The 26,908-nt window shown below is 24.9% G+C and overlaps 1 protein-coding gene and 1 long non-coding RNA gene across 3 annotated transcripts; one reads left to right on the forward strand and one right to left on the reverse strand.

Annotated features, from left to right (window-relative positions):
* Positions 1 to 645: 645 nt before the first annotated feature.
* Positions 646 to 25,959, reverse strand: LOC114121337 (3-hydroxy-3-methylglutaryl-coenzyme A reductase). Of its 2 annotated transcripts, none has more exons than XM_050198914.1 (16): positions 25,756 to 25,959; positions 7,500 to 7,678; positions 6,769 to 6,886; positions 5,545 to 5,623; positions 5,017 to 5,320; positions 4,792 to 4,940; positions 4,365 to 4,490; positions 4,129 to 4,268; positions 3,672 to 3,865; positions 2,483 to 2,677; positions 2,168 to 2,412; positions 1,920 to 2,097; positions 1,700 to 1,806; positions 1,428 to 1,632; positions 1,038 to 1,342; positions 646 to 841 (listed from the first exon to the last, which is right to left on the reverse strand). In XM_050198914.1, exons 1-16 carry the CDS (start codon positions 25,778 to 25,780, stop codon positions 766 to 768), a joined length of 2,625 nt encoding a protein of 874 aa, XP_050054871.1. In that variant the 5' UTR covers positions 25,781 to 25,959; the 3' UTR covers positions 646 to 765. The 2 variants fall into 2 exon arrangements, with proteins under 2 accessions (XP_050054871.1, XP_027839407.2); XM_027983606.2 differs by lacking the exon at positions 25,756 to 25,959 and adding an exon at positions 17,913 to 18,176.
* LOC126549528 (uncharacterized) lies at positions 10,156 to 13,337 on the forward strand. Its single transcript, XR_007603644.1, has 4 exons — positions 10,156 to 10,254; positions 10,956 to 11,218; positions 11,383 to 11,570; positions 13,072 to 13,337. It is a non-coding gene; the product is annotated as an uncharacterized LOC126549528 (long non-coding RNA).
* Positions 25,960 to 26,908: the final 949 nt, after the last annotated feature.

The raw sequence follows: 26,908 nt of genomic DNA on the forward strand, positions 1-26,908 counted from the left end.
GTACTAAAAAAGGATTTTGTGAAATTAACATTTTAAAGAAAGACCTACACTTAGATTTATTGCAGGTTCATAAAAAACAATTATTTTTTTTGTTTGTATAAGGTTGCTATTGGTTGTAAAAAATTATTATTGTCTAATAGAGCAGAGCCTTGCTCTACTAGCTCTATTTGGAATATATTTTTAGCACTAAGAAACTGCACACAGGATAAGCTAAATTATTCAGCTAGTTGATAATTTATATTATTTACTTTTATAGAACCTATAGCCAAGAGATATTAAGCTATTCTAGAAACTGCTGAGTTTAACAATACAGATAAAATGTGTAATATAGAATGTTTTTTTTTCAACAGTGATCAATGAACATTCATTTTCATTATACTGAAAACTTTTAACTTTTTTGAGATATTTAGATAGTTAGATAGTGCAAATATTCATATGCAATTATAACATGTACAATGTGTGATTAATTATTCTCGTTCATCTAAAGTAATTATTAGATTCTAAACTTTAAATGTTCATTAATAAAAAACTTCATAACGTTCATTATATTTTTTTTGTATTGAACCATTTATATTGGTAATTACCAGTTCAAAATATTTTGAACTATTTTGCAGTGTTAATAAAATATGAGGAATAAAAACATCATTTTTACAGAAAATATTCACTATATAATAAAATGCTTTTGTTTATATACAACATAGATTCTAACAAAATAGAATTAAGTATTAATTAAGTATGAAGTAAAATAAATTAATTTCACGTCATTCAAGACACACAGTGTTTAATTTGTCTGGTTGATTCACATGGTTCAGAGTCCAAATTCTGAATGGAAGGAGCAGATCTGTAATAAAATAAAAAATGAATTAGTTTTAATTCATAAACCGTTGTTCAAAATTTTTTTGCAATGCTCATGACAACATAATTCAATTTATAAAATTGTATTCATATAGTATTATCTTGATATGCCATTGTTCCTAAGTATGAATAATTTAAAGATGTATCATAAATAATCAATCAAATAAAAAGTAAATTCTTACCGATTATGAGTCATATGACTTTTCACTAAATGACCAGCAGTCAAGGCTGACATCAGTGATAGTTCACCTGCCAAAACTGTTGCACATAATATACGCGCTAACCGTTTGGCATTGGCCCCAGGGGATTGAGAGTTAGCACCTCGTACGCCAAGCATTTCTAAACATGCTGATTGACCAGGTAATGAAGTTCCTCCACCTACTGTACCAATTTCAACCGAAGGCATTGTACATGATACGTAAAGGTCATCACCAAATGCTTCCATCAGTGTCATGCAATTGCTACTTGCTACATTTTGTGCTGGATCCTATACGATTGACAAAAATAAAAATAAATAATTAATCTATGGTTAAAATACTTTATTATATTAATAAAAATAGTTGCTTATTTACTTGTCCTGTAGCAATATATACAGCTGTAACAACATTGGCGGCATGAGCATTATTTCCTCCGATACTACCAGCAATTGCCGATCCCATCAAGTTTTTGCTTATGTTAACATCAACTAATGCTGCTACAGTGGTTTTCAGTACCTCTGTGACAACTTTTGCAGGCACAATTGCTTCACTAACAACATATTTTCCACGACCTTCAATCCTATACAAGAAAAATAATGTAATATAAATAATTTTATAATTCATAAAAAATTTAATAAAATTCATACCAGTTGACTGCTGCTGGTTTTTTGTCTGAACAAAAATTACCACTCAAGCTTAAAACTTCCATGTCGGGAAAGTATTCTCCAATAATTTTGAGAGATTTTTCTGTTCCCTGTTAAAAAAAAAAACATTAAAATATCAAGTATTATTTTAATTTAATTTATGGGTATTGAAGATGAATCAAGGAATCATTATTTAACATAAATTAGTAAATATTTTATTTACTTTGGATAACATATTCATGCCCATTGCATCACCAGTAGAAGCAGTAAACCGAATAAACAAATGTCGACCAGCTATGCGCACAAGTAATTTTGTAAGTCTTGCAAATCTGCTTGTTGAATCAAATGCTGACTTAATTATTTTGAAATTTTCTGGATTGTCCATCCATATTTTTGCTTCACTAATATTTTATTAAGGAAACTATTATTTTATGAAATGCTCAATAACATAATGGAAAACCATGTATATACCTAGCAGTAGTAACTGAAGAAAATCTGACAACGGGTCCTCTAGTCATACCATCGTCCACAACTCTGGTTATAACGCCACCACATAATGTTAGTGCTCTACAACCTCTGTTTGTACTGGCTACTAAACAACCTTCAGTGGTCGCCATGGGTACTTGATAAAACACATCATCTACCAGTAATGGTCCAGCAACTCCAACAGGTACAGCTACATATCCTATCACATTTTCGCAATTTGTTCCTAGTACCTAGAAAAGATTTCAATAATATAATACTGATTATTATTCTTTACTATATTATCCATCAGTTTTTCCTTACTTTTGAATAATCATAACCAATGTAAGGTAATTGTATTAAGGCTTCAGCCAGATTGCTTTCTGCTGCAATTATTTTTCTTCTAAGACCAACACCCCTTTCCGGGTTATTGACACACTTTTCCAACATGTATGGTTTTATATGGTTTGATTTCACCAACATTAATACTTCTTCATCGTTTAATTGTTCAGCAGATTTCTAAATAATAAATTAATATATTTATCATGACCCATTATAAAATATACAGTAATGATAATAGTTTGGATAGTTAATTTTCAATTCATAACTATTATTTACTATGCATTAATTTTTGTAATAAAAGCTTAGAAGTTCTAAAAAAAAGTTAGTGTTTTTGTAGTATCAGTATTTTTAATGGAATACATAAATTTATTAAAACAGTCATTATGAATTAGATAAAATAATAAAACCAACACACTAATAGTTTATAATATAAAGATAATTAGTAATTATTAATTGTACATATACTTGTGAATATAAAATAAGATTTTTTAATTTAAATTAACTGAATTAATAGTAATAGTAATAGTATTACTATTATATGATTATATAATATAACTTAGCTTTGTAACTTTGTACATCTAAATATATTAATTGAAAATAAAATTCCCATTACTATTTGACTAGGTATACATAATAGAAATGAATAACTCAACTTTTAAAATGTCACAGTAATTTTATAATCCTATATATATAATAATAATATTAATAATATATTCATAGATGTAACCAAATTTTATTTCATTTTAAATATTATTAGTAATTATAAAATTATTGGTTGGATTAAACATAATGAGACACTCTAATGTTAAAAAATAATTTGTGATACACACAATTGGTGTTTTATGTAAAGGTAAGTCATAAATTGCCTACATTAAAACAATTTCTAAATTCAAAATTTGTTATGCTATGTCTTTAAGACACAGACAATATTATAATATGAAGGCATGATGTGACATTCTCTTGAATACATTTAAAATATTAAACAATTATTCATAGTACAAATTAGAAAAAGATACACATATTAGTACACAATAGTTGTGTGTTAAATTACTTTTTTAATATATAAAAAAAATCTACACTAAGTATTTATATTTATTTATAAGTTGAAAATAATTAAAAACACTGACTAAAATAAATTATTTTTTACCAAGATTACTATAAAAATATTTACTTGAGTTTTGTATACATCCAAACATTCATCAAAAGTTCTTATTTCCACATTGTTGTCCTCTAGAACAATACTGCTATCAACATTTTCTGTTTGAACCATTTTGTTGGAAGTATAAACAGATGGTTTTCGATTATCAGTTTGGCTCTCTCTATGTTGAATATTTTTTTGAGTTTCAAGGGCATGTACTGAATTACCTGCATGTAGAAATATAACAAGTAATTTGGGAGTCTTTTATTTTTGTTAAATTTTTTGAGTTAATAATACTATTGAAATTGTGTATATTGATATTATTTATAAATTGTTATATTATAATGCTTTAAAATGAAAGATTATTAACAATAGAAATATCTTTCCGATTTTGAAAGGTCAAGACTATGTTGCAGTTAAAAAGAATTGTAATACTGTTAAATACAATGTCTATTCATATTTACTATACATATTTTAAAATTTTACTCACCGGATGTGTTAACTGACTGTTTATTCACTTGTGCTAAAGTATGAGCTATATCATCACGGTCTCCAAAGAACCAAAACCATACTATCATTGATAGTAAAAGTATCAATATAACTATGTGATCGGCCCCACTAGCCATCCAGCTATGGGAAAAAAAGTTAAAATTAGATTCATAAATTGATATTGTTTAAATGTAATTGATGTGAACATATAAATTATTAACAGATATTAATACTTACTGTACAATAGAGTTATGAACAGAGCGATGGGTATTTTCTTCGGTTTCATTATATACAGCAAATTTGGTTACTTGTATTCCTAACATATTATCAGTTTCTGTTTCCATACCACTCAATGCCCATCGACTAAAATGAAGCAAACAAGTTTCAAGTTAGTAATATTATAAAAAATAAAGGCAAACTGAATGTTCTGCTTTCTAAGAAAACATATAACCTTACAAATGTTATAAGAATACATTCTATTGTACTAACTTTTTATTTAAATCTTACTATTCTAAGAGCATAAAAACTATTTTTCTGGATAAATAAATAAATATATATATATACATAAACAGTAAAATATGGATTCACTAAAGGATAAGTGAAGGTAGGTAGTGTTTCTTATGCAAATCCTAGACTATTTTTAAAGCTATGAATGAAATCATACCTCTGTGCATGAACAATCATTACGCCAACTGACATTATCACCTTTACACGTTGTGTGATGGGATCAGTTTTATGATCATTGCAAATGGCAGTTATCTGAGAACGGTCACCCGAAAACGGCATTCCATTTTCATCTCCTCCTCTAAGTAACTGTTATTAAACAATACATTGTCAGAAAAACTTATAGTGTATTCAATAATATTTAAAAACAAAAACAAAAACTTACATCCAATACCAGTGATAAACAAGCTGGATAAAAACTCATGATTACCACATAGTTTACAATAAATGACATGCATGTAAACATACATAGTGTTTCTAAACGCTGGACACCTGACAACATCCCAACACTGATAACAAGACTACAGACAATTGAATCCAAAGAAAATGATGGACCTAACAATGACATGCCTTTAGATATATTGTTGATCACTTCGGTCTGTGAGCAGCCACTAAGTGCAAATTGTGCCAACAAACTGGCTTTTTTTAAGTTAACAAGTAAAACTAATAGGAACAAGAACATAGCATCTCTGTAACAAATAATAAAAAAAAAAATTAGGTACCATAATTTTATCATTAAAACAATAAATATGATTTAGAATACAGTAATCCTATACTAATAGAATATCAAGTTTGATATAATATTATATTTTGCTATTCTGAAATATTTTTTAATTTTTTTAATTGAGGTTAAACGCTACTAATATACTGATTTTTATCAGATTTTGCCTTAACAAAAAAAATAAAAACTTACTTTAAGTCTCCATTTAAGTAATGTATTACTATGGTACTAAAAACAAAACTTGAAAACACTGTAAACATGGCGGCAATACCTGCAAATATTTTCATAATCAAAATTATTATACAATATTACCAAGTTTGATAAATCAATTTGAGAAATTATATCAATATTTTGTATGTAATGATACATAATAAAAATGGAAAGTAGTAAGTAACTAGGTAGTTAGTGCACGAGGTAATAATTGATGAAAGCAAAAACAAATGGATCAAGCAACCAGTTAGTGATTTAAGATGGAGGTGAAAATTGCAACAGTTATTCAATGTCCAAAAGATAAATTTCAATAACAAATCAATTGATTAAATTATTCAACTAGTTTTAAAAATTGATAAACAAATATAGTACTTAGACATTTCTTAAAAATTCAAGAGTTTAATTGACTAATAAGTAAAAAGTTATATATTATAATAAAGATATGATATCTATGTATAATAAATAAAATAAATAATTTACCTACGACATAATAATGGAGTTTAAATTAATTAACTACAAAATAATTAGTATATTTAGTGACTCACTCTATATTCTAAAGTAGGTATGCATACAGAGTGCATAATGAAAATTTGACATATTTAAATGTAAAATTGTTATAAACAATAATGAATGCGCAACTGAGTAAGACTTGATATTTGTTTTGTCTATTACTCATCAAAAGTTCCTTGGCAATTAATAAAAGCAAACTACGATTCATTTGTTTTTATCAAGGAAGATATGACACTATGACAGTCCTATAACATCTTTAAGATAAAAACTCATTTTAAGACCCTTTTAAATGAATTTTAAAAAAGAAGGCTATATCAATCAGGGATTCAAAATCTGGTCAGAGAACAAAACAATGAAACAAAAACTTAATTATACAATTTATACGATCAATTATATTCGACGACCTTGCTTACATAAGTTAGTAATTAGTAATTACCAATTAGAAATATTATTCATGGAATCAATAAAATATTTTTACTATATTATAATTTTTGTATGTCAAAAGGCCGTGTTTCATCCGGTAAGAGTTTATGGTCGTTTAGACTACAACACTCCGCATAAGTTGTATACAGTACACACTAAGCCATCAAGTCGTCCAGATATTTTAAAACATAATAACGATCTTTTTACTGACATAAAGTCACAGCTGTGCAAATTTATTTAATACTTAAATATATATGTAAAAAAAAGTCTTACCCAAAACATATTTTGAATCCAATTGCCTGAGATTATTGAACTGATAATAACAGTAAAGCACGGCTATACATCTTATTAAAGTCATGAATATTACGTCGATGGCGTGTGATTCATCATCCTAGTGCGATTGAAAAAACAAAAAAATGTTAAAGTATTGAAAAAGATAATAAAAACCTAAGAATGAATAAAATGGATAATATATATATATATATAATTTATACATATTGGGTAGGTATACGAATAAAACAGTTTTACAACACAATATACAGTGTCTCACTCAGTTAGTCGCTATCCTCACTAGTAACTAGCGTCAATTATTTAACTTTTCAAATTCTCTATCACCAGTAAAAAAATATGTAAGTGAAAATTCGATGGATAAGAATAATTTTATTTCTAAATCACTCACACAAAACATCTTTATCAAAAATTTGCTATGTCGGAGTTATAAAAAACGAAATAAAATACGTTAAAATTGTTTGCGAGTTTATAGGAAAACCAAATGAACACTGTAAATGTTAAAAATTATTATTTTGGTAATTAAATAAAGTAATAATTTTAGAAAATAAAAATAAATATCATTAATAGGACAATTACAATAATATTATTAAAACACCACCAGGTTAAGTTAGGTACACCCCACTCCATATTAACATTATACAATATTGTAATAATAAATAATAATATACCGACATTTACAGCGTATAGTATATTATAAAATCAATGATACTAACTACGATCTTGGTGCTGTGTGGTAGGCTGTTCGGTCCATCCGACAGTGATGGATCGGCCGTCTTGTCAATCGTTAGCATGCACGCCGTGACGGTCAGCACTCCCACGATCACTTCCCAGGGGTGGCTGGCACAGCCTTTGCCAATACCACCAAATATGTTGTCGAACATATCTATGGGTTCTGCAAAAACAACAAAACATCGACACACTTAAGTATTATACGAGTATAGTCAGTATGCATATATATTATATATATATTTAAATCTTTCCAATCAATTGATGGTTAGGTTAGAAAGATGTGGAATGCTCCACATGGATGAATTGAGTAAAAACAATATAAATAAAACTACAGCGAGTGTTGATCCACATCAAAGTTCTACTATGAAGATTATTTTCTAATTTTTTTTTTTTAAAGCCATTTCATTAATCGATCAAAGTTATAAATGTACAACTTTACGAGCATCTATTATATTACAATACATCCCTCCCCTTTACCCGTTATGCTATATAACAGAGAACCTTGTAAACATTACTGCCTTACCCTATATAATATAATAAGAGACAACGGTTTCTTAAATATAATATATATATATATATATATATATATATATATATATACCTATGTGTATAAAGGTACTGATAATTAAAACACCGAGAAAAGCATTCGTAGGTCAACTGTTTGATTTCACTCTATATATTGATTTTCGTAATGGGCTGTGCACTTATGTTCACTTAATTTAGTACACACATAAACACAATACAGCAGTCTGACTACTAAACAAAAAACGCAAAGAGCGGTTTTTCTGTAACGCGCGTATGATGTACGATATACATGATCATACTTGAGACGACAAATATTACGCCAAGAATAGAATTACGATATTTTTCAACGGATTACTCAACTCGCATATAGTAGGTAGTTGTTTGTGAGTGGTTAAGTAGATATATACATATAATACAGGTATTGCGCCAAATTCAAAATACGCGCAACACACATATCAAATGTGTTACAAGTTATTGAGAGACGAGCTGTATATAATATATAATAATATGTTAATTGATATTCGTTCAAACAATAACTTCGTGGCAGCCATCACAAGAATAAGCGCGGCGATCGAAACCCATTTGAGGATCATCAGAGGAAGTAGTGGAATAAAGTACGTTACCGATAAATTGAGAAATTATTCTAATACGTGTTTGCATATATTAATATATTATACTGATAGTTGATACCACTACTGAGGATAACGGAACAAACATATAGAAAACACTGTACAAACATTGCATCATATGAAGCGATTATAATAATATAGTCATAGCGTATCTATGATAACAATTGAATTAAAATGAGTTCCTATTTAGAAGAAAGAGAAAAAGTACACGAATCGAGTCCGATATAATTCATAACTAGTACAAACGCACAAAAATGTTATCAAAAATAGCGATTGCGTTGTGATGATGTTAAGCAGTTAAGCACTATTTTATAGAAACTTGACCTCCTCGCGGCTGGTGGATATTCTTAAAACCCATAACTAGGCCAAGCGTGCATATGATACTGGTTGTTCTAGATTTAAAGTATGGTCCAGTGTACAATAGTAGCGAGACGCGCGATAAATACGAAAAAAAATTGTGATGACCTTGGGGGGAGGGGAGTTAGAGACAACCCCTCACTTATTGAAACAAACACATTCTTATAGATATCTGCACATTTAAGTACACAAAATAAGTAGGTTTATTCTTAAATTAAAAAAAATGTATAAATAACTATAAAGTAGACCTTATGATAAGAGACTTGGACACTCGATAGGATAACGCTAAAAATGTTTCAAAAATAACTAACAAATTGGAAAGTGACCTCACCATTTTATATACATTGTGGTTATAAATAATAGTTTCCCAACTATTGATTTATGTGTTTTTTAAATACTTTATATATATATTTTAACGAGATATCTAAATTTTGTAATTATAATTATTTGTTACAACAATTATAATAATACATAATAATTAATAATATAGATAGGTAATGTACCTATCATTTTCATTTTGTTGACAAATTATTCTTTAGATGTTTATACATATATATTTAATTGGGTAGGTCATTTTCATCAATTACTAATTATTATTCAGTGGATAATAAGACATAAATATACTTGCATTAAAAATAATAATATATTTGATACATGAATAATAAAGCTAAAATACACCTAAATCACGGATACTTAAATTATGGTTTATATATAGCTTGATATAACTATTTAAGTTGAACTTGAATAAAGATAAAATGAGAAATTTCTTTTTAATAATAAAAATGTAAATTTAATACATTTTTTAAACTAAGTTATTATTAAATAAAATTTATTTTAAATGTAAAGAATTTTTTATAAAATGTATAAAGTTATTGTTCTATAATATCGGAGCTGTTTTAATATCATCGATTAATCAATGTCCCTACCCCTCATACCTAATTACAATTTTACAAAAATCCATTTTCTCGGTTTTTAGTGTTAAGAGTAAATTAACCTATTACCAAATTTAGAGGTGAAAATATTGTTAAGTACAGACTTGATACATGCACAATATATTATATAGGGCATATTATCACTATTACTTATACTACCACACGTAAACGTTAAATTTAAATTATGCGATTCACTACGGCAGACCGTCCGACTGCGCTACACGCAAATTAGTCTTGTCCGATCAATGATGGTTCAATCACCATCGTATGCATTTTGTAATGGCGTCACCAAACACGTACGTATGCAAAAATTGTCAGTGTGACGCATCACATAATTTGATAATATAATTAACATTACTTAATGATTACCTACATACATTTTGTTTTTTATAAATTATTATTATTGATGACGAACACCCTATGTTATCTGATTCATGCGTTTTGTGGTATTGGTGGCATATTTGAGGTGATAGTCCCTGTCAACTCGGATATAAGAGTCCTGGACTCCATTCCCCCATACAGGTTATTTTTTGATATTTTAAATTTAATCAAATTATGAGCATTTAAAAGTTATTAATTTTTGAAATAGTGAAATTAGATAAAATTTGTGGTTTGAAAGATAAAACAATATGTACCTACGAGTACGGCTTACGAGTAACCGCATGGCTTCATACATCTTTTTTTATATAACTAGTTAATATTTTATTTGTAGAGATGTGTATTTAGATTTGCAAATCATTAATTGAGGTAGAACTTAAATGGAATTGTAGTGAAAATAGTAATAACTAATAAACTTCGAACAGAGCAAGAAAACAATTTTATTAGTTACCATTGTTTGAGTAAAAGTCGTCAATTTCACTAACCACGACCCCTTAGTCCTCACAAATATTACTTAATGTCGACCCATTTGTCAATATGACGCATATGCAATATTAATTCAAGATAATTAAAAATAATATCTGACCTCAGATACACGGCATAATGACGATGTTTACAGATAAATAGTAATGAATTCTAACCATACGCGAGATGACAGTTGTGTGAGTGTGTTAAACGGAGTACAAAAATAATGCGATGCACTGGGCAGGAAAAACGCGACGCGCACTATAACTGCTATGGCGCGGAGACAATAATAATACGTAAGTATAATATTCAACGATTCCTGGCACTAAACCGACACAACGGCCGCGGGTGGAGACGAACGCAAATGAATCTGTCTATCAATCCACGAATAATCACGATCCTTACACACATACTATGGTATGCCTGTCGTTGCTAGATTTAAAACTTTCCTAAATTAAATAATAGTAATAATAATTAATATTATCTTATATAGTTTAACGGTACAAGTTAAACGCATATATTATAATGGTAATAATGTAGTAACACATAGGTGTATAGTAATAATAATTATTATATTATAGAAGCGCACGGAGAGAGAAAGTGAAAGCAGTTTACCTTGGTAACATACGGCGACCTCCTAGCAAAAAAAAAAAAAATATAATAATACATTAATACATATAGTGGTTTCTGACTACGGTTAAATACCACTATATGTATATAATATCAAACGATAGGATGTCCACTTTCGTATGGACGTAGCGGTATAATCGTAAGTATATAATAAATGTATATACAGAGTGTTTGTTTTTGTTTTACTTCTATTATTGAATTCACTCGAGACGAAGGATAACATTTTTTTTGAAAAATAAACAAGATATTTTTGCAAAATATTTATTTATCACAAATCAAAGCTGCAAACACTTATGTATTATGTCATAGGAATACCCGAAATAGTAAACAATGTGAACTATTTAAATCGTAATAAAGAATTGATTACAAAAGACGAGGAAAATAATTATTATATAATTAAAATAATGTTTGAAACATATTACGTTAATGCATATTTACTTATAAATACAATTAAATTATAAGTACCTATGTATTCTAGTTTAACAAAATTAATAAAGGAAATAATAAATATATATTATATCTGTTTGAATAAAATAATATATATATGAATGTTGTAACTTTTTGGTATTTAGAATTTAATGCAATACTCGTTTGAATTAAAATACCTAGGAATTGAAATAATTACTTTTTATTATGATATTATGATTAAATTAAAATTATGATAAATAATTCAAATACAATAGATATTTACATAAATTCCCTTAAAATAAATAAAGTATTAAATGTAAATTTTCTTTGATCTTATTTATTTTAGTTTTTATTATTTTAATAATCGTTAAAGTTAGAAACAATATCAATTTTTAGTTAATATAATTTATGATGTCTTACTACTACCATTATGTAACTATATATATTATCTATCAGTACTTAACACATGAACATCCTTAAAGTTTACTAAATATAAGTCTTATACTCTGAAGAAAGATAAACATACAGTGAATTTTTCAACAGTTAACTTGATCTTTAAATCTTACCAAATGCTATTCACAAAAAGGAATCTCATATATATATATATATATATGTATTATGTACGTCATACCTAAGGGCTAAGATATTATTTTTATTGATAGATTATAATCAATTTAAATTAATACAGTTAAATATAATATAATATAGCTATAGTTAACAATCTATTTTAAAAATAAAACTATACTTCTATTATAATTTTACAAAAGGTTATAAAAACATGACTGTTATGTATAATAATTATAAAAAAGTCGTAATTCAAATACGTAAATATCTAATTGATGATTTAGTTTGACGCTAAATTTGGTAGGTGTACTGAAAACAAGAAAATATACAAGCGCGGAGCAATTGCAGGCTTATTAATTGAATTGTATCAAGGCTATGAATATCGATTTTTAGCAAAATTAAGAGCCAAGGATCGTGTAAAATACAAACTACTCAATACATATCATAGATCATACAATTAAAATAAATTGTGATGTAAGGCCAACATTCGATATTGAAAATCATAAGTAACCGTCCATAATATATGCATTTAAATATTAACACGGTATACCATAATGCTGATGTCGAATAAACTAAATAATACGATTTCATTAAATAGTTTTCCAAACCCTTATAATATGTCAGCATAAAAAACAATCTTTTTCTCGAAGATATGAATAAAATTCTAGGTGCAGCAGAATGATGTACGCGTGACCTAACTTATAGCTTGTCAAATTAAATTCAACCGTTCGAATTACTAACATCAGAGCACCGGAAATAAGTTTAAATACTTTTGTGGGGGTACGGGATTCTTGAAACATTTTATGGCTAAGCTTTTATACATTACTGTCTCGAGATGTTTTCACGAAAAAAAAACTACCAGACATTATTGCCAATTTTTCACGGTGGAAACAGAAACGCGAAATAGGACAAATATACTAAAATAATGAGTAAAGTAAAATTATTACATGTTATCGATGTGCCTATGTTTTTTATTTTATTATTTTTATCAAGTAGATAATATATCATAAATATATACAAATATATCTTCTATGTATCATTATTATCGTAGTTGATATTAATAATAATAAGTTATATAATTGTATTTATTTTTAAGTATGTATCATATTATAATTAAATATCTATAACTATTTAGTCAAATATTTTGAATGAATTTTTTTTATACATTTTATAAATAAGTACTTAAAGACGCACCTAAGGATTTTCTTTTCTAAATTGTTGGGAGTTAAATTTCATAAAATGTTGTTGATTCCGCTCTTCAAATCCACTTAAACTAGCTGTTATCAATAACAAATCACAATATTAGTAAGAAGTACCTAGTTCGATAACTAAATTTTAAATAAGTTTAGTATTTGAATATTTATCAATTGCAAGTATTTTTTTATATTTTGTGCAATTTGCAATTTAATGTAGGTAAACAATTCAATTGAATTAAAAGGTTTTTAAATATTAAATTTATAATTTGAATATAGCATATCAAATTTAATTTCATAGGTATCATTCAGATTATAGCTTTTGTTACTGGCAATAGTTAAAAGTGCTTATAACTTATACGGTATTGTTTAGGTATATTTTCAAAAACAAAATTATAATAATTATTAATACAAATTTTCAGATATTCCAAACGAATTATAAAACATTATGCTTTATTAACAATTTATTCGATGTGGGTCTGCATGCACGATTTCTAAAAAAGCATTGAACCACATGCAATCGATTTCTATCGCACTCTTACTCTACAGTTCTACGCGTTATACAGAGCGCACAACGAAAAAAATTAACAATTATGAATTATGATGATCGTATATTTCATGTTTATCTTGTTTATTTTCGAAACTCAAACTTCCTAGTAGCAAATAATGTTGTGCTGTATAGTGTATACAATAGGTATACATAATATATATGTATGCACATATCTAAATGAATATCTATAATGAACGATAATAATTAAAATATAGATACGTAAATTAACTTTTAAATAAAATCTTAATCGTTTACATTTTTATCATATTTTGTTTTTAAAATCTACCATATATGTCTAAAAAAATGTATAGCGAATTAGCAAATCAAGAATTTAAATAGCATTTATTTCAAACTAATAATAATTCAGTATAACATTGTAATAGAAAACAATTATAATATCCATTACACTAGGTATATAATATAAAATTATATGTATTGATTTTATAAACCTAATAGAATTCTATATTGTAATACTATTGTAAATTAATGAAACCTCCCAAACCTCATTAACTTTAATCCGATTAATACACAGGGAGTGTAACACTAACACCGATAATCTACACATATTTAAATATCATAACACAGAACTTTTAAAAATATTAAATTTAAAAAAACACTCGTTATAACGAAAACAATTTACTAGACCTACTCAACGAAAGTAGGCCGTAAAAAACTATTCCTTATTATAATCAACCATACACTGACTACTATACTTATAATGGTTCCTATTTATGAAATACATATTTTTTCATGTCTCATGACAATAAGCACATTGGACACAGATGTTTTTTTATGATTCATCGATAGTAGTATTTTCTACGTTCTACACGTATGTGGTCGTATGTGGTACCTACATTTGTTCGGGACAACTATTTAGGAAATCGATTTTCAGTATACACAATGTAGGTATTCGACATTAAGGAATTAAATATCATCCTTAAATATTTCAATATTTATTACGTTTATATTACATTGATGAAAACAAAATTTTAGTTTTATATTTACAGTAAATGTAGTTGGGGGTAATTTAATAATAATAGAATAATATAGCTTAGTAATTTTATGTATAATTATTATGTTTTGATTAAATAGTTCTTATCAATTATATAATTGGTACTATTATAGGTATTTATAATGTAGTTAGAATAGGTAGAATAGTGTTAAGTAAAACATAACAATATACATAATCATAATCATTTATTACTTTAAAAATAGTAAAAATAAAAGCAATAGTAATAGTCATGGAGTGCAAATGATGAATATTATTTAATTTTAAACCTTATAAGTACACATTATTGGTATAATACTAATATAATTTTAAAAAGGTTGTTTACTTACAATTTTTAATATTTCAATACAACGAAAATTTCTACTAAATTAATATTGTAATTTATAAATTATGATAAACAATTAAATTGCAATTATTTTCTCGATATTTTAGTCTTGCCCTTACTTATTCTGAGACACAAATAAATAATTAACTAAATTCAATAATTGGACTTCCACGAAAACTTGAAACGAATAATTGATATCTAAACTAAATACAATACATATACCATTTATCGTATGTATACTTATATAATGTATTATTTAATTGTTCTTAAGTTTCAATAAGTAAAAAAAATTTTTAGTATATTGTATAATTTGGTACTTAATATAAACACTAATTAATCCCTAAACAGTAATATTTAAGTAAAATCTGTTTATATTGATATATTTTATTGTAATAAAATTACCTATAGGCTAATTAATATTACGTATCCAATGGAACTTTAGTGGCTTATTTAGATAGATATAAGTATCATTAAAAAAAAAAAAAAACAAATATTATTAACAATAAGATACGGAATTCATATATTTGCAAATATTTTTTTTTTTGTATGGTTATAGAATATTCTAGATAAAGATATAAATTAGTTTTAGGAAGTTTTTGAATTTCGTTATATTTTATAAAAGTTATATTCGATAAATTATTTAAGTACTTTTAGGAATCATTATTATCACATTAGAGCATATTTTCAGATACACTCCATGTTTTTCCAATTTTTTTTACTAATTTTTTAGCTATTAAAATAACATAAATGCATGCATTTTTTGAAAATTTTTAGTAAAATTACTAACTTATAGAAAATACATTGTTAATAATAATTATTTATTCAGTTTAATTTAACGTTTTTTTATTCATGATAATTAAATTAATAAATAAAATATCTGCATTCTTGAATGCATTTTCGATCATTTTAATTACATACTTTGGACATTTTCATTTTAATAAACTTAATTAAGTGCTTAAGAATATATATATTTGTTATGGTTAGATATAATACATTTATACTGATAATTTTTTTAGGAAAACGATTACTTATTCTAGTTAGTATAATATATTTAATTAGTAATTGTGAAATTATAAAAACTAAAAATCTTTTAAAACATAAGTTACAAATAACATAGTATTATAAAGAACAACCCTTTAACAGATTCATCATAACAGTTAATTATTTTATTCATCGACAACTTTGTAATATTATAAAATCGATGATATAATATTTTCTCGCACGTGTCAGTTTAACTATAATACGGAACCATTAATAGCATCTTATTTATTAATTAAATACACTTTCAAATAATGATGTGTTATGTTTTAATAGTTATTTAGAAGTACTTTTAGCTTACCTGTTTTAAGAAATTTAATCTAGCTTTCGCATACTTTAAAATTAAAACTAATTGAATATGGGTCTTAGGAAGGTTATTGAACAGTAATTATTAAGTAAATCAATAAAAAAAGAAAAATACCTGTGAGGTTGAGATTATTTGAAAATAAACTATGCTACAACAAGTTCATGGCTATTTTTGAGCAAAATTATATTCGTCCCAAATCGTTTTTTTTCGAATGCAAATTTCGAATATTCTTTATTTAAAGATACACATTAATTGTTACTTATTTTCGTCATGCTTTGAAAAACTCTTTAATTAATTACGTTAAGTAATTATTACATGATGAAAAAGTACATTATGGTTAATTATATTAAAGTATTAAGCGCCAAATACAATTATTTTAAAAATATTCTAAATAATAAGTAAATAACATTTTATAAATTACGATATTTACGAACATTTTTATTCGGGTAGGCATATTATTATAATGTACATAACATATTTTTAAATATTAAAATAAAACTTATTCATTAATTATATCATTTAATAATTGTTAAAAATATATTTTTAATGCCCTAACAGTTAACATAATAATAAGTAACGGGTCTATAAAATATTCATGTTGGCTAATAAATACGATTACAAGTATTATTTTAAAGAGTCTACCAAGTAATTATAATCGTATTCTAAAAACGAAATATCAATAAAAATATTGTTTTTTATTCAGGAATTAAATAATTTATTTTTATAGAAACTACAGTTGTAAATAGAGAATGTAAGTAAAATAATGTAAAATAATTAAATAATTAAAAAAATATTAAACTACTCAACTGTCTCTACTCTATACAGGCAATTACAGCAATGACATTGTACCGAAAAATAAACACGTATCGACCACAATGAAACATATAACACTAATATTTGTAATTGTTTTACTTCTATTCTATTATTCTAATGAAAAATAACTGGTAGGTATATATAGTAGGCGATAAACGAAATCAACGGGTTCTGTACTTGACAAATCGACCCAAAATATTTTAAAATTGTATAAATTATAACACAACAGTTTGCACGAGCTTAAAATTAAAATAAATATGATATTTTTATTTACCTTTTTACACTTAATGAGTGAATAGTTTGATAAATAGATTCAACGATTCCTTGTATAAAATGGCACTAACACAACTCGTGTTGTGTTAATGAAACATAACTCTATAATTGACGTACATTTTATGAATAAAAATAACTAATAAAGTTAAAAAAAAAACTAAAATGAAAAGAAAAAACTATGAAAGTGTATAGAGTATAGACAATTCCACGCGAACAGACTAAATCGAAGAAATTACCGTCTGGACAAGTACCACACGTTCAGTAAACTGAAGGGAAAATGTTCAGCACCGTTTTGTAGTATGATCAGTTTTCGGAGAGTAGGAGGTATACCTACAGTTTATCGTAATATATTGGTGGTTGCACAATGCGATTTTACACATTCAATAGTCAATTCAAATATATGAATGAAAAGTAATTTAAATTTTATGTATACAATGCTGCTTTTTGCATTTTTTATCAAACGAACATTATATGCGTAAGTATTTCAAATACATAGATCTATTAAATATAAATTCATTACAATTTCGAATCACCTTTAAAGATACTTTGTACTCAATTATATAATAATCTTATATTATATTCAGAGTTAAATGAGTAATAGGTATATAAAGATATTAATCTAATTATTTATCTATCTGAAATCTTCATTCTTACATTACGGAAAATCGTAAAATACAGTTTTAACTTATAGGATATTAACACTAAAATGATTTTTTTTAAATAAAAGATGGAAATAAAAAAATTAAAATCTATACATAGGAAACTTATCTTGTTTCAGGATAATAAAAGTATTAATTTAAAACAACAATAAAAAAGCATAATTTTAAATGTTATTAATTCATAGAATATATTTTTATAATATCGTAATTCTATCTTTTTTTAAAAATTGAGATTTCGGCCAAGGACTAATACATTTCGACGATTGTACTTACATATATTTTAAGAATGTTATTAAGAATTGGTTACACAATAATATTAGTATTGGTAAAATAAGAAAAAATAAATTTTAAATTTAGTTAAATCGTAAATTCTGGGTTATTGAAGAGAAACAATATTTTTTACCTCTTAAAATTAAATTGTTAGATCAGAAAAAATATAAAAATGCATACAAGTTACAGCAAATCATTTCATATTTGTAATATTTTTATAATATTAAGGACTCTAATAGTTTGGAAAATAGCAAGATATAACATGAGAGCATACAAACTTAGTTGAAAAAATATTTTAAATTGTAATACATTTTAAACTTATATTAGCTTAAAAGTATTTTTCTATTCAAGCGATTGATTATTGCTTTCAAATGTATAGTTTGTTAGACATGGATAATTTAAGTCAACAATCATAAAAGATTTTATCCAGCCTCAGTATCATGTCAGTATTTTTAAAAATAAAAGTTATAAAGGGGCTTGTATTGCATATTTAAATTTTAAAAATTACTAAAGATACACAAATTTTCAAAATTGTAAGGTAATTCAAATATTCATATATAATACTGAAATATTATTTTGTTATACTTTGTAAAGTAAGCACATAATTATTTATTAGCAAAATGTTAAGGTTATTATTATTTTGGGTATTTTATTTAAAAATGCATGACATAATAAACAAAATTGATTTGATTAAAAACTGGATTGCCGTCAATTAAACGATTTTCTCGATATTTGCGGGTAGTATTTCTTTAAGATAAGAGAAACATACTACAAAAATATAATCTACAATCTATTATAATAGATGTCTTTCAAACAATACTAAATATTATAACTAATAACGTTAACAATATAATTGATAATTCCTATCAAAAAAAAAAAAAAATTATAATAAAAAAAAATGTTTTGTTTTTTTCAGTACCTTAAGTATTAAATTGGTATTTATTATTTTCGGTATGATAATGTTTTAAAACATTGAGATAGTTTATAATAACCATAGATTTAGTATATTATGTCAGTATTTGAATTAAAACAAGGAAATACATTTTAATTTGTTTAACAATATTTATGAAGAAATTATATACTAACTATGACTATAGAAATTACTTTAGCAAGCATTTGCATAATTTTCTGGTTGAATCTATATTGTACATTAAATTTCCGAGTATAGTACATAACATACACGTCATGTCGTGTTAATGATTTTTATTTTATTAATATTTTTTTAATTTATAATATATTATAATACTATTCTAATGAATAATAATAGGTATTTATCCGAAAAAACAATTAAAATGTTTTATTTTAGATAATATTGGTAACTTTTCTTAATTTTTAAATTTTAAAGACATATTTTTTTTATTATAAGGTGCTTATTCACACTATACCTAAATTTATTAAGTTTTTAATAAATAAACAGTTGTAGGCAAAACCAATTACCCAATTATATTAATCAATTAAGTTACTAGATATTATTGTTGATGTTACAATTTACGTAAGTTAGCGACTCTAAAATCTGCCTTATTTAATTTATAAAAAATGTAAAATATATTTTGAATAAATTATAAATGAAACAATTTTTAGCATATTTTAATATAATATCATATATACTTTGATTCTTCTAAGTCTCGAATAGCCTAACTCTGCTTATAGTAAATAATGAAATATTTTCATACTTTCATATTTATATAGAAGTTATAATATTAGTTAGTTTTTTATATTCAATGCAAGTTTTAGAATTAAATCACGATACTTATTACATATTATATAGTTTCACGAATTTTAAAAATAAAATTTACAAAATCCATCTTATTTCACTAGTTGACTAATACTAGGGTCTAATGAATCAAATAAGTCCAATATAATGTAATTTAATCCTATTTTAATTTAGTCAAATATTTACTTTTGTTCAATCAATATTATTATCCATTAGTTACATAATACCTTCATTATAATATGAACCGCAAAAGGCAAGTGGGACAGATAAGTAACATTTTAAATTTGAGTGATTTCTTTATTTTACTTAACGATGTTTTTTTGCAGTGTAAGTGAAGTAATTTTATCAGAATACACAAAAATACAGTGAAATTTTTATTTGATTTGTTTTTAATTTTATGAAGATTGATGTGTAACTTGAATTTATGATCTAAAACTACCAGATAAATACTGATTTTTATTTGCATTACATATATAGTACTAATAGTTTCTGTTTAGAACTTTTATTTGATCATTAACAAATTTTTGGATAGTGAAGGTTTAAAGCGAATTTTTATAGAATTTTGGACATAATTTTTGCATGTCGAGCCCATATTTTTTCTAAACAAAACTGAGTTTAGACCTATAGACACTAAACATATTGAAATCATTATAGTTATATATACCAATAGCAAAACATATTTATGATAAAGTTCTACACGTTTTAATAGATTTGACTTTTATTTGGACTATTATAGTACATATTCGTAAATGTGTTAGACTCGATATATTTCATTAATAAATAAATTAAATATATATAAATAAAATAACTTAATAACTGAAATTAATGTTTTAAAATTCTGATTTTTACATAAAATATTTATATGAGTATATACAGATTTTGACCAGCAATATTTTTACTTAAAAATGTCCATACTTCAAATCGTATTTAAAACAAATTATACAAAATATAAATAAATAATAAAAAAAAAACACGGAAATCGTTCTGTTTTTGCTTGTATACGTTTCAAGTATTTATACATATCATTATTGAGTATGCTAATTTAATGGCTGTATACATTTGAATCCAATGATATAATATCAACTATTGTCATAATCAGTCGAAAAGCTCAAGATAAGTTTATCTTATATTATTTTCTTAATTTAGTAGAAAATAATAATATACGCATTAGCGAACAATATAACATCTATTTACTATGAATATTATATATTTTTTATTACATGAAAACTAACATCTTCATTAGAAAATTCAAAAATCATTGCGTAAAATTAGTGACCAAATATATATATTTAATACTTTTGAATTTTCGTCAGAAAAACTTATGAGGCACCTTGTACCTAAGGTATTATAGTTTTATGACCAAGAAACAAAAAAGTACGAAATGTTAAATGTTTATATAATTATTTGTATTTACAAAACGAGCTAAAATATTTAAAAAATGATTTTATGTCTATAAAAAGTTAATATAATTAATATTTGCTAAAAATTTCAAGTCTTTACTGTTATTCCTTTCAAATTACAATATATTTATAATTAAATAAATTTTACCAAAAACCAATGTTGTATAAGTATTTTCGTCGTCTTGCTGTTTTTTTTTTAAGTTTTTCGGCTTTTGCAATTTATAAGATAGATAATAAGAATTTTCCTAGATTAAATTTACTGCCACTTATCAGGAATCACATTTGATGTAAACGAAATTGAAGCAAATATTATCCTTTTTCTAAACGAAAAAACGCCAAAAACAAATACAGGAAAAAAATTAAAAATCTAAAGATTTCCTGGCTCAGATTCATAATCTAAAATTGTGTAGGTACAATAATAATAAGCTTTTTTAAAAGAAGCGCATTGTTGTCTGTTAACAATTCTATTCAAAAATAAAGAATTAACATAAAAATAATTTTGAAAAAATAAAATATATTGGTATTTGTATTTATTTTTAAATAATAAACATTAAATATCAGTTTTTGTTGTATACATAACAATACAATACAATTATACAAACGTCGTACACATTTTCGAATCGATCTGAAACACGATATTTTTGGAAAAATGTATACGTTTTAGTAGGTATTTATACTTATTATACAAGAACGACCAGATAATATACAACAATTTACATATTATGTATGCGCATTAGTCTTTAAGTGATATATATTTTTAATAATATTATTTCTATTTAATATGAAAATTCGTGTGATTATAATATGATCATTGTAACTTTGAATTTTAAAAAACGTCACTATTTTATAACTGCAGTGTGTAGAGTTGAAGTTTAGTAAAGAAATACAAACTAAGGAAATTTAGGTTTTTTTAGATCCAAACATTTTTTATAGATAGATTTTTATAGTTTTATGAGAGGTTAGTGTGGCTCCTCAAAACGTTTCAAACTTTAAAGTCTTTCAAATATATTATGTAAGGATATACTTTTCACGATTTAAAATTAAAAACTGCATATTTATTACTACCTCACATTCTTATTTATGACTAAAATTATTCAAAATCCTATCAAGTTAGCAGTGCCTTGTAACTTAAAAATGTACGGTAAGATCGGGTAAGGTAAATGATGATGAAGATTCAATATTAAATATTCAATCCATAATTATGTCATTTTCTTACATTAAATAGCATATTATTATTTACCAAATTTAAGATTTCGATAAAGATTTTTGTAAAATTACTTAATTTAGTTTGATCGGGTACAAATGATTATTGTAATTTAGTTACTTCCGATTGGAGATCCAAAATGAATTTTATTATCTTATTCACTCGTAATATTATATTTGTTTCTATTTTCTATAATCGTATAATATTATTCTAAATCCCGTATTTAAAAAAATATCGATGAAGATATCTGTTACTTAAAAAAATATTTATGCTATTTGATTGCAAGATGCAAGTTACAACATACGTATGACAACTTTCGAAATAATAATTTTTAAGTAATATAAGTAATTTTTTTTTTATGACTGTTGGTATTTTTTTAAGTTATCAAGTTGATAGTATCAACATTCTATTTCTTATATGACGTATTACACTGTAATATCACAAAATTTACACAAAGCACTTTGTTAAAAACTTATATTTCGTATGTTACAACGGATTTTGTGGAGAACTGTAAATAAGGGTGATTAAACTTCGAGAATGATGTTTGAATACTTAAAAAATAAAATGAAATGGATAATGTTACCACATTATTTTTACCTCAATGGCTTATATTTATGTACTAAGCAAAAGCAGTAGAAATTGCATGGCGGTCTAACAAACAAAAGACAATTTTAATTCATACCACACATATAATTATAAACCATAGAATAATAATTAAAAGGTAATAAACTAAATTATTACTTTCATGATCATGACTGCATCAATATTTTCTTTGAAACTATTAAGGAATATTTTATACAAATAATTAATTTTTTTTTAATACTTAAGTAAGTGGTTACTGGTTATCTGTTATTGCCAACGTTTAAAAATAATATCAATGGCATGTAACCATTGCACTCATTAGAATTAGTATACTATTATTTATTAAAATGTATATCATTATTTATTATGCTACCTATTTAATATTATTAAGATAATATTTATAAATCACTTTTATTTTGTGTTAATGAAATTGTACAACTATAAGAATAATTAAATAATTAATATGTTTAATAAACAATAAAATATATAGAATTAACTATATTAAAATTATTTCAATTTTTGTAAGATAAATTGCAAGTGTCAAAGATATATAACGGGAAAAAGCTGGATACAGAAGTTGCTTCGGCACCTAAGTATTAGAATATAAAGAAAAAAAAGATAAATTTACAGTAGGATTAGACGAGGAGTATCAAATAATTAACATTAATTTTAGGTGTTTCTAACTTTAGAAAATTAAAATAATTATTGATAAATATAAAAATAATAATATAATATTATAGGTATTATAAGTTTAAATTACTTAATATATTATATACAGTAATTTTATTGATTAACATAAATAACAATATCTGCCTATATATCATATACCTTTAGCTTGTTAGCTCCCACCGACTATGAAGAGCATAGTATCTTATTACTTATTCAACAGTTTAAAATATTTTTTATTTCATTGCGAATAGTGTCTTAAAATGCTCATCAATCTTCAATGACTAACACATTTAAAATATTATTTTTAATAAGTAATAAATGTTATCTAAAAGAGTAATTTGTATACATTCCATTCTGTAGAATATTTAATTATTTAATAAAATGATTTAGTTTTGCATTTTAATAAATATTAAAGAATAAAATATTATTAAAATAGCATTAAATCTTTGCAAATGATAATATCCAGATTGTATAAATACCTACTACTACTAAAATAAATACTACTAATGTACAAGATTTATTAGTTTTAACTTTTAAACAACCTCAAATAATATAATAATGGTATTTTAAATTTTGTGATAGATTTATTCTCCCGGACACATAAGAAACATTTTACATTTCTAACAAATAATTTTTTTAAACTATGTAGGTACCTATCTAATAACTAATAATATTAACTACCTAGCCCTCTTGGTATAAGATAGTTCATTTATTTAATTAGATTTAGTTTAACGTTTAACCTGTATGCAGAATAAAAGGTCTATGTGATACTTTAAAAATAATTTAGCTAATTGCAACTCCCCTCCAAAAAAAAAAATAATTTAAAAAAAAGTAGATGAACATGAATTAATAGTAATAGTTAAGTTCAAATTGGCATCTATATTTTATTAAGAATGAGAGTGTATCAGTTTGCACATGTATCTCTAAATGGTAAGAGGCAGAAGAAATGTTAGCTACTGGTATTTAAAACACAATTGAAAAGTTGACGTGTTTTCGACTTAAGCATAGTGTACTCTAATACTTTTATTCTGAATAGAATAATTATAGTTAAATGAACAGCTTGGTAGTAATTCTATGGTTCATACACAGATTAATAAATGTAACTACTTCATAAAATTATTATAATATTCACATTATCCACATTACTGCAATAAATCACTACCTATTACATAACATACTTTTTAATATATACCTATACACCTAAATGAGATGTTGACCTTAAATATTATCTTTGAACATTCTTGAAAGTTATAAAATTATATTAAATTTATTTGACAGTAAGAGATTATAAAGTTAAAAAAGTGTTTGTAAAATATGTTATAATATACTATCAAAATACAACTCACGGTTTCGTGATTCCATTGATTCCATTACATTTACATATAATTGTCATTACAAGGTTTCACATAATTTTTAAGAAAATTAATCAATATTAAGTAAATTATAAGCCGTTAAGTTAATTAGATAATACAATAAATAATGTAATAAAAAGTCCGAAGTCACTAGTAAAGTTTGACTGAAAATTTTAAAATTGAAAACTGGAGTAAATATTAAAATATTAAATCAATATTTTATCAGGTGACTTTTTGGTTATCAGATAACACTGTATGCTATGGGATTTAGATAACTTCGAGGTTATTATTTTCCAAAGAGCTTACAAATTAAAAAATCCTATAAATTAGATAATATTATTATTCCCACCATAAAAAATTTAAAAAATGATTTATTCAAAAACTTAATAGCCATTAAACGAAAAGGAGAATACTTAAGAATATAGTATTTTGGTATATATGGTATCTGTACTTGGTATATGAATGATAGTAGATAGTCATATATACGTCTATACAATAGGTATAGTTAGTATAGAAGTCTGTTGACTGTGTATAGAATATAGATAGTATACCTCTGAAAACTCAAATAGAACTTCAAAAAAAAAATCGCAATTTTAGAAGTTTTTTCATTAGTTTATCGTTTAAACGATCAATAAGTTATGTAGGTATTTTAACTTCGATTCTTAACGAAATGATGTACCTACCTAATTATTGATTTTATAAAAATGTATACTTTTTTGTGTCTATTATCATCTTATTAAGCAGTAAAAATGTTTTGACTTTTAACTTTGAGGGTTGTTTTTAATAGCAAATTGAAATACTAAAATTAAAAAAAAAAAAATAATAACAGTAGTTAATTCAAAACGCATGGATCGTGAAACTAGCGAGTGAACGCATTAATATAAATTTAGTAAGTATTTATATGTATAATTAATGCTTATAATTATTAATGTATGTACTATAGTAATCTATTTTTTTTTTGTTTTTGTTAATTTATGCTACTTCAATAACAAATAGGTATATAATTACCTGTATAAATATTATAACACCATTATACCTAATGTTATGTTATCGACAACCACCTGATAAGTGGTATAGGTAGGTAAAAAAGATTTGTTTCATAATTACGTCTATCATATCTGGTACCTAATACATAAAATACAAATTA

The sequence above is a fragment of the Aphis gossypii genome, chromosome 2 (genome assembly GCF_020184175.1).
Source record: "Aphis gossypii isolate Hap1 chromosome 2, ASM2018417v2, whole genome shotgun sequence".
Classification (NCBI taxonomy): Eukaryota; Metazoa; Arthropoda; class Insecta; order Hemiptera; family Aphididae; genus Aphis; species Aphis gossypii.

Coding starts and splice junctions, on each gene's coding strand:
- LOC114121337 (XM_050198914.1), bottom strand. CDS start 25,780: ATGGAATCAATGGAATCACGAAACC. Junction 4,269..4,364: donor GTTCATAACTCTATTGTACA/GTAAGTATTAAT, acceptor TTTTTCCCATAG/CTGGATGGCTAGTGGGGCCG. Junction 2,098..2,167: donor TCTTCAGTTACTACTGCTAG/GTATATACATGG, acceptor ATAAAATATTAG/TGAAGCAAAAATATGGATGG.